Source organism: Aspergillus alliaceus (genome assembly GCF_009176365.1).
Source record: "Aspergillus alliaceus strain CBS 536.65 unplaced genomic scaffold BDW43scaffold_42, whole genome shotgun sequence".
In the NCBI taxonomy this organism is placed as follows: Eukaryota; Fungi; Ascomycota; class Eurotiomycetes; order Eurotiales; family Aspergillaceae; genus Aspergillus; species Aspergillus alliaceus.
In genome coordinates, this window is record NW_022474725.1 from 53,220 (window position 1) to 62,427 (window position 9,208).

At 46.3% G+C, this 9,208-nt stretch overlaps 3 protein-coding genes across 3 annotated transcripts in view; 2 read left to right on the forward strand and 1 right to left on the reverse strand.

The window, feature by feature from the left end:
• Positions 1–41: 41 nt before the first annotated feature.
• BDW43DRAFT_313919 (sporulation-specific 71 family protein) lies at positions 42–3,303 on the reverse strand (the record flags this gene model as incomplete). Its single annotated transcript, XM_032047697.1, has 3 exons — positions 42–605; positions 657–3,173; positions 3,226–3,303. The coding sequence occupies 3 exons, from the start codon at positions 3,301–3,303 to the stop codon at positions 42–44; spliced, it is 3,159 nt and encodes a 1,052-aa protein (XP_031897276.1).
• Positions 3,304–3,637: 334 nt separating this feature from the next.
• BDW43DRAFT_285417 (GLTP domain-containing protein) lies at positions 3,638–4,842 on the forward strand. The gene is made up of 4 exons (XM_032042923.1): positions 3,638–3,891; positions 3,947–4,005; positions 4,062–4,180; positions 4,311–4,842. The coding sequence occupies exons 1-4, from the start codon at positions 3,768–3,770 to the stop codon at positions 4,633–4,635; spliced, it is 627 nt and encodes a 208-aa protein (XP_031897277.1). The 5' UTR covers positions 3,638–3,767; the 3' UTR covers positions 4,636–4,842.
• Positions 4,843–8,114: 3,272 nt separating this feature from the next.
• The window catches only part of BDW43DRAFT_285421 (putative integral membrane protein), a 1,967-nt gene continuing 873 nt past the window's right edge, over positions 8,115–9,208 (forward strand). The window contains exons 1-3 of the mRNA XM_032042924.1: positions 8,115–8,572; positions 8,650–8,754; positions 8,810–9,192. Coding sequence (XP_031897278.1) covers positions 8,420–8,572; positions 8,650–8,754; positions 8,810–9,192 — 641 coding nt within the window. The 5' untranslated portion in view covers positions 8,115–8,419. The remainder of the gene's footprint in view (positions 8,573–8,649; positions 8,755–8,809; positions 9,193–9,208) is intronic.

Consider the following 9,208-nt stretch of genomic DNA (forward strand, 5'->3'; position numbering starts at 1 on the left):
ATGAAATACATCCAGGGAACTCAGGTATCTGGATGTCTCAGCTAATCTCCGTTTGTTGAGATTACTCGAACATCCTCCTGTTTGCTTTCTTGCAAACGGTCAATCTCAGATGCGATGCTCATAACCCAGCGATCTCTATCTATCCGACTGCGTGCTTTGAACACTGCAGTTCGCCCGTGGACACCCAGCTTGGAAACTTGCTTCAATGTCTGTTTGGTTTGACCTTTCTCTCCTTTCTCTAGTGCTCGAAACAGATTCTTGCGCAAAGGTTGCCAAACAACAAACGTAATAGCTATGTCCTCATCGCTACTCGTGTATGCGTCCGTAGAAAGATACACCCGAGGAAGGGCGCGATGGCTTGGGCGATTACTATCGAAGGTTTGATTGGTGTAGAGCAGATCAGACTCTGTCAACAGCCCCGAGTAAACGTAGCAGTCGCTCAGGTCTACAGTTGCTTCAAGACTAGAATGAACATGAGGTATTTCGACACCGTTACACTTCCTTAATGAGCTCCGGAAAATCAACAGTTTCCCATCAGTGAGGACAACATCACATCGTTTGAAGGTTGAGTGCCGACGCGGCTTCCGAAAGAGCTGGCCGGACATCTTGGAAAGGTCAGCATCATTGACTGGGAAACAAGCATCTATGTGACCTACCTTAATTGCCCGGCATCCAGACACAGCACACATATTGTGCAATAATGGAGATGCTTCTGCCCTCCTAACCTCCCACTTTTTGGCAAATTGTCCTACCACGGACTCCATTTCCTCGTCAATATCCAAAATTTCTAAGTTGCGCCGCCTCAAGGCTTTGAGTTCTGCCATGTCGGCTGCACACCGTGCTTTCCAGTACCTCACAAGGGCATCAAGTCTCTTTATCCATTCATTCTTGGTTCCCTTGTCGTACGCCTGAAACCGAACAACGAGGTCATTATCTAGAAGCATTTCAAATGTCCTATCGTCGTCGAACTCCTGGGTTGCGCCATCATCCCGGTGTGTATCTCTCGTTTCAGGATTGAATTCAACAGCTGGGCCTTCTCCGATATTTGGGTCAGCAGGGCAACTGTCACGCTGCACATCTCGCACTTCCTGCACGCGGCAGATGTCGATATGGCCATCAGCATTGGTCAGGTTGTGGAGGTTCCTACGCAACTGCGCAAATGCTTCCTCGTCGTGCCTCTTTATATGCTCCTTATTACCACTTGAGAGCCACGTTATCTCCCCATCTTGTATTGGAAACGGGTTGACATCATATGAATGTGGCATTTCGTTCAAAATTTCTTGCGTTGATGGGACATTAGAATCATTTACACAAAGTCTCGGAGGAGCCGGTGGCAAGGACTTTGCTGGTCTGCAGAAAAACAAATAATGGTCCTGGGTGAAACAGTATAGGCGCTTGAAGAACATTTTGTTCATACGTTGATGAACACCTCTTTGCGATGTAAGGCGAATTAGAAAGCCCTCCACTGGTTCCGGTTCTTCTTCTTTCTTGTCTTCATCATGCACATGTGTGCAGTAATGTTGTCTTGGTCGTAGCTCCAGGTCATGAGTCCTCTGCATCGCAAGAGACCCATACATTCTTTCCTCGTTGATGCCATATACCCATTCTAATCGGTCATATCTCTTCCAAACAAGACCCATTTTCTCAATTTTGGACCACCTATGCAATACCTCAGTCCATTCAGGGCGCTTATCTAACAATTCAACGCAGTCACGTATAATGTTCTTTGCGACAGATTCTCTCGCCGTTGAAGAGCCAGTAAGTATCCCACTTCTCTCTTTCGACTCAGGTTGCGTTTCCAACTGCTCGAACGGGTTTTTAAATGTAAGCGATACCCCAAGATCTGGTACGTTAATTGAAAGTGAAGACGCCCGGCGCCTTCCTAAGGCATATCCCAGAGATGTGTACCATTCAACAGCATGCGTCGTAGATTTGGGTCGTATGATATAAATCTTGGTTCCATGCCTGCAAGGACGCCAGATGACAATGGTTTTGTCCAAAGAAGAGAACAGGTTCAGCTTCGTCTTCTTGCGTGCTAAAGGAATATCATAGTAAGGCTTCGCCCTAGTGTTGTGTCTCTGCACCTCGGGGATAACACGCGTCTTGTACATCTGGAGGGTAAATGGCGCATCCTCATCGGACGTCGCTCGAAAAACTACCAAGAATTCTCGCCAATTATCCGCAACCCTGGTTTCCATCCTCCAACTGTCATTTTCGGCATAGTCTTCAGGAAGTTCGTGTACCGTCTCCTCAAGTCGGACGAGCATTCTTTCAGCCTTTACAATCTCGCCTGCTTTTACCTTCCGTCGGCGGGACAAAGTTCCAGAAACCATATCATGTGTCTTTGATATACGTGACCGGAGCCGTTGTCGTCTATCTAGAAGATTATCATTGTATTTAATAGCTCGCTTGTGGAAACGAAGCCTTTCATCGCCAAGGTGCTCTTCTCCAGCACTCTCAACTTCCTGAGGCTCAAGGTCCGATGTTGACGGCGCTCGAGAAAGCTTTCCTTTACCTTTAAGCCTTGACCTATGTCTTAGTAACGGGGTTGTGGATCCAAGTTCACTTTGAGATGCCATGGGGCTTGACTGATTGGCCTCAAATTGACTGGGGTTCCTTGACGTTGGCTTTCCCAGGGGTCGAATGGTCTCCCCACTGCTGTGGTCGCTCAATGGCTGCTGCATGCTATCTGTGCTTGGAGCAATCTCCCTTGCTGTCATGTAAGATTGCGCATCTGTTGCTGTGCTAGCTAAAGTCTGATTATGCTTGTCCGGGACTAAACTTGAGGGACGAGGTGTGTCGGAGCCAGAGGAAGGGGAAGAGGAAGTGGGCCCTCTATTAGTTTCTCCCAGTGGTTCACTCAGAGTTCTGAGGGCCCTATATCTATCCCCCCGCTCACTCAAGTCCTCGTCTGTTTGTTCACCTTCCGGGGTATCCTCTAGTTCATCGTTCTTTGTCTGTTCTATAGCAGACGGCTGGTTTCGCTCCGGGTCCTGTGTGGACTGCGCAATACCGGATTCCGCCGAGAATGTAACAATTTTAGAGGAGTAATTCTTGAACTTAAGCCGTGACTTATACCAAGATTTGCGGTGGTTTTGCAACCAGCCTTTGGGAATTGGCCCGATGAAAAACCGTCTGCTCGTTACGTGCACATGGTTGGCAGAAGCATAACGCTGTAACGTTGATCAGCATTCCTAACAATGTATCGGACGATAGATCCCTTACCAGCTTTTCAGCTGTATAGAATTCTGGTTCCAAGCCATGATGGTGGTCATCAAATGCAGTGTGTAGATCAGCGTCCATTGTGTCGCCGACATACTGATCTAGTGGGGAAGGAGTGCTCATTGCACGTTCCAATAATTACCAGATTGTAAGAAAGAAAAATGAGGCTTTATAATCCATTAATGAACTTAGGCGATATTAGCCCCGGACCTATAAAGATCCACAAAGGGGATATGCCATCAGGAACCGATCGATCAGTGCCGCTACAGTTGGGTTCGGACGATGACGTCGTTGTTCTTTAGCCTTGGTCACAAGTTTGCTCTGTTTGTTCGGTTTGCTTTATTTGCAGGGACAAATCAGGGGGTCTCGGGTCTGGACCCGCTGATTGGCCTCGCCGCTTGCGTGGCCATTGTCCCGCTAACAGCGGTGTGACAGCTAAACATAACAGTTGGAGTGCCCCTCAAACTCTCTCTCTTTCTTTTCTATCTGCTCTACTGCATTGTTTCTTCCTTCTATCATTCGAACTCCGTACTTCACAATTCAAGATGTCTACTCAAACCTGGTTTGATAGCCTTAAGAGGTCCTTCGCTGATGTTCCCGTTAACGGAGACAACTCCATCTCTACCACCGAGTTCCTCGAAGCCTCCGAATCCCTCTCTACTTTGTTCGGTACGAGATCGGAATGACTTGACCATGGAAATTGTTCATATCTGATAATATCTAGATGTTCTCGGCTCCAAGGCTTTCGTTCCAGTCAAGAGCGATCTCCTTGGCAACGTTAAGGTCAGGAAATCTTTACCCCGCGTTTAACTCCATTTTAAGAGCTGACTCTGGTATAGAAACTCAAAGACCGGCAGCTGGCTGCTCCTACTGAGTCCGAGACTGTCCAGGCTCTCTCTGTGAATGAGCTAAAGACTAAGAAGCACACTGCCTCCGAGGGTCTGCTCTGGCTTGTCAGGTATGAAACAATTGTTACTCTCAACTCCTTTAGGGGTTATTAGGAGTCGAATCGTCCCCACTTTTAAATGTTCCGAATATATGACATGGTTATAATTGTGCAATTGGCTGATCAAATTGACTCACATTAGGGGCCTTGACTTCACTGCCCAATCCCTCCGGCGTCACATCGACAACACGTCCGAGAAGCTCTCCGACTCCTTCCGTGGAGCCTACGGTGTCACCCTCAGCAAGCACCACGGCTGGGCCATGAAGCCGGTCTTCAACTTGGCCATGGGCGCTGCTCCTGACAATGAGTCCTTCTACAAGTCCCTTGCCTCCGTCCCGGCCAGTGGTTCTGTCCCCGACGATATCAAAGCGAAGATCAAGGAACAGTTGACCCGTGAGGTGAACGCTCTGGAGAACATCGTTTCCATTCTGCAGAAGTTCCAGGAACAGCCCGATGCTAAGTGGTAAAGCTGAGGCTGGGAAACAGTGTTGACTACATTCATCCACAACCCATTTTCTAGTGCATAATATCCCATCGCATGATGCTATAAACATGTATATAGGTGGCTATACATACCTGATTTCAAAAGCGAGCAGGACTTCAATTCAGGATACAGTTGCCTTGTGAAACAGCTCATCATATTATTCTCAATCATTATACTATTGTACATACTATTCTGGCCGTCTTTGACTCGACCACTCATCTCTAACTTAGAGAACTGGGACTTAGAACGCCTTCCACCTGCGTAGATGCCATCAAGACAGAGCCCTAATGCTTTAGTATCGGTTTCGCATACCCTTTTAGTGTATTAGAGCCTATATTCACAAACCACTACAGTATCTAAGTACAGATACTGTACAGAATCCATACTAGAGCTCTCTAATAGGGATGATACTACATGATCTAGCCATGAAAACAGCAGTCATAGATCAAAGATTTAACCGCCCTCAATTGTCCATAATTCGAGCATCTTTGGGGTTGCGTGACGAATAGGTGTGGCTCGATCTCTGCGAAGATCAAACGTTGGGTTTAATAGAGTTTCTGCTTAGCTTTTACATTACAATTTGTCCTTGTAGAACTGTCAGCAGTTGTCTTGCGGGTATGAAAAAGAGGTAACATCATCGATGAGCCGCATTCCGATATTTACTAGGAGCTCAACGTAGAGAATAGTTGTAGGTTGCAGGTAGAGCTAAGCATTGAGGAGAGGAGAAAACGTAGACGGGAATGTAACATAGTAACCCTTTTTCTTCTCAAGATAGACCCTAGGTACGTTGGCAGCCGTCAATATCTCGGATTGTACCGACGCACTGTAAGCTGGTTTCGGATAGATGATTGAACACTATTTACTTTCTCTTGGCTAAAATTATTTCTCGGATTTTGACAGCTTGGCACGTTTCATGGGGAGCATATCGTTAATCGGCCAATAACCAGGAAAAGATCGCCAGCCTTATGCATCTCAACACAGATCTCCATACAATGTCTGCGTCAAAGTGAGATAGCATGAAACATCTGCATAAAACGTGCACTGTCTAGGGTAAGGTGAGCTAAGCTAGTCTTCAATAGTATCTTCATCGGAGTGCTCCAAGGATGTCTTGCCGATTCGAATACCGAAACACGGCTTTGCTCTGCTGTATAAGGTTAGCCTCACGCGATAGCTTACTCTGTACGGAGTATTATATAACTACATATTGGGTTTGGATCAGCATTCCAGAATTTCATTGACACAGTATCGTCACCAAGCAAAGTTATCAACATGCTCTAGTACATCACTCCGCGGAAAAGGTGCCCAAATCGACCACCCCCGCTGCGGCAGTTGCACGGCGTTGGAGAAGCTAAAGAAAAAGGGGGACAGAAGCCGTTCCCAGCAGTGGATTTGCACTAAATATTCCCCGGAATAGCATAACTGATATGCAGCTTACATGATAGTTGAAACAAACTGCCGCAGCTTTAAAACGAATCAGGGAAAATCTCTCGCCAAACATAGCGAATGGCGATACTACTTGGCAGGTCGCTAATATCTTTGGAGTCTTTGGTAGGCTCTAGCATAAAGACCTATTCGAGCATGCGATTGCATCTAAGGGTGCTAACAGAGCATTCATTAGATGCACCGGGTAGGGTGCACAGGTGCTAAGGTGATTTGGCAGTGTTTAGGGCTCACTATTCTGCGCACCTCCTCTGATCCAGCCGTAATAGCACTGAGTGATACGCAAAAGGGAAGCAGGCAAAAGAATCAGTTGAAGACAAAATACCAACCCCATCGGCAAAGCAAATTAATTAATGTGGATTAACTGGATGCCACCAACTGTGGGGTGCCCTAGAATCTGGGCACTACCAACTTAGGGCTAAGCTGCTAACACCCAACTTGGTCGAACTCCAGTTATGGATACCTTGAATGTAACCTATTGCTCTGGTTTCACTTTGGGGGCAGTAGTAAATCGTAACAGTGTAGGTTGTCAGCCTTCATGGTTTAAGAGAATAGGTGTGTGTGTTTAGTATTTACTTTCAGGGCACTCGAGTAAAAGCGCTCCTGGTAAACCCTCATCCTGGAGAGTAAAACAAGGTTCTGAGAATAGTCTAGAATACTATTGATCCTGACGATGTACTTAGCGATGGCGATTGACGCACTGGGAGCTGAAAGGGGACAGGCAGTTCATGGTAGATCACCGGGCTCCATATGCTAATCCAAATAATGAGAGGGTGTTTGGAAGCCATCGCTTAGGCAAACTTGCTTCCAGTCATAAACTCATGCTGATCTAAGATAGGATGAAATTGGGAACTTGTTTTCGATCTAGATCTCTGATCAGCAAGCACCCTTTGAGGCTAGAGTATGAATAGTGGTGCTCAATCCTCGTATTTGACCTGGGAAAACGCATGTGATGATGATCCCTCAGAGTAAGAAAAAGGGAAGTTAACTTATTTTCTCCATGAGTTAAATGTTCCTGGCATTCTTAACTAGCCCAGTAAAACGGATATTAATTGAGATCATTGCTAGTATTTTACGGGAACCATGGTATAGGATCCCGAACCATGGGTGACTCGCATGGGCCTGGAATTGCCATACCTAGTTAACACGAGGGGAAAGAAAAGGAAAAGACAACGATTGATTCGGTGAATCTTGTTTTCTGGAGTGCAATTAGCCTCTCTTGGCATATACTACAGTCTATTGACTCCTTAGGTAATTTTAGTACATAAGAATTCTTCGTGGCCAATGATGAAACATGTGACTTACTGTCTAACGGAGTAGGGTTCCCATTTTTACTATTTTTTATGGCAAGTGTATTCCTTTGATAATGCTTCTTTCTGCGTTGAATATAAGTTCTGCCCGGGGGAGAAAAGAAAATTTAAAAATAAAATTAAGATAAAATAAAATAGAATTAAATAAAAGGAGAGAGAAGAAAAGGGTAAAATTTCCAGGCAGAGAGATTCCCGACGAACTGTTAGACAATTTTATTGAATCTATCTATGTGCTTCCTCTTTCCGCCGGGCCAGTGCGGACATTACGGCGGCGATGCCTCCGCACCAGTCCGTGTTTTTGCCTCCACTGATGAACCTTTTCACCTTCGATGTTAGGTAATTATAACCCGTCCGTGTCATGATCTCTCCACCTATCTGTCCTATCGTTGGAACTGGAAATCCACTGTTTCTACTATCGTCCTAGATAGAATCTTACATTGTATTTCCCACTTTCTAGTCTTCACGATTGTACTGTACTGTACTATACTATATAATTTTTGCCCTTCGTGTGTTAGGGCAACAAAGCCATTGACTAGATTAACCAGTACTAAGATCAATAGACCACTGCAGCCGAGGTCATCCTTGTTAGTACCTCCGCACATGTCCTTGTTCAGCAGCCTCGCTTCCCAATAGCGTCCGCTGAACCCGGCTATAAGGCACGTTAAACTTCTACTACTGCTTCTCTAGTCCCCTAAAAAAAGGAAAATAACAATGCCACTACCCCCACCCATCCACGAGTGGCACATGGAGTTGGCTCCAGCCCGGCACTTTCGATGCAACTAACTGACTGGGGGTCGCTTCTCACTGTGAAAATGTAACTGTCAAAGCGTAATTTTCTTTTTTAGCGCAGAATTCCAGTTTCGATCTGCCCCCTATAATGTTGAATATCCCACAGTTAGAAGACCCTGTTAGATCATACCTAGAATTACGTCGAATTTTCCGCTCCTCCTGGGGGATCATGTCCTTGGATCTCTATATTATGAATCCTACTTGATCGAGTCAAGCCTACGCTTCACCATGGTAGAATTCAAGGGCCGTAGCGAACAAATCTTTGTCGTCACCATTATCTTTCTGGGAATTTCGTTCATCTCCGTCTGTCTACGATGTTTTGTCCGGTTGAGGCTAGTGAGAGCCTTCGGGTGGGATGACACTCTGATGGTGTTCGCAATGGTATGTTAATAGTTCATTCCACTGGCAGGCATCGTGAGGGTTGCAGTAAGCTAATCATGGGTATACCCCACTGACAGGCACTGAATATATTGTTCGCATTATGCGGGATAACAGGAGCGTGTTATGGCATAGGTCGAAAGCGTAAGGACCTCGAGGAGGATCATATTGAGGCCGCATTGTTTGTGCGTGTGATCCCAGCTTGAAGGCTTGGTTCTTTGGCTTACGTGCTCGAGACAGTGGTGGTGGCTCGGTCAGACAAGCTATGTCTTCACCTGCGTGGTCGCCAAGGTTTCTATCGCACTGGCACTCCTTCGTCTCACAGTCGCCAAGCTCCACTCGATACTTCTCTGGGTCGTCATTGCCATCTCGATTATCGTGGGGCTTGTGTTTTGGTTCATGTTGACGCTGCAATGTCAACCGGTGTCGCATTTCTGGCAGCGAACCAAGCCTGGAACTTGTATGGATACAGGCTCCCTCGTTAATATCGCCTACGTTTACAGCGTCTTTGCCACGATCTGTGACTTTATTCTGGGTCTGCTACCCATCGCCCTGGTGTGGAACCTGCAAATGAATACGAAGACAAAGGCTGCTTTGGCCGGTATCCTCAGCTTAGGTTGCATGTAAGAGGCCCCCCCC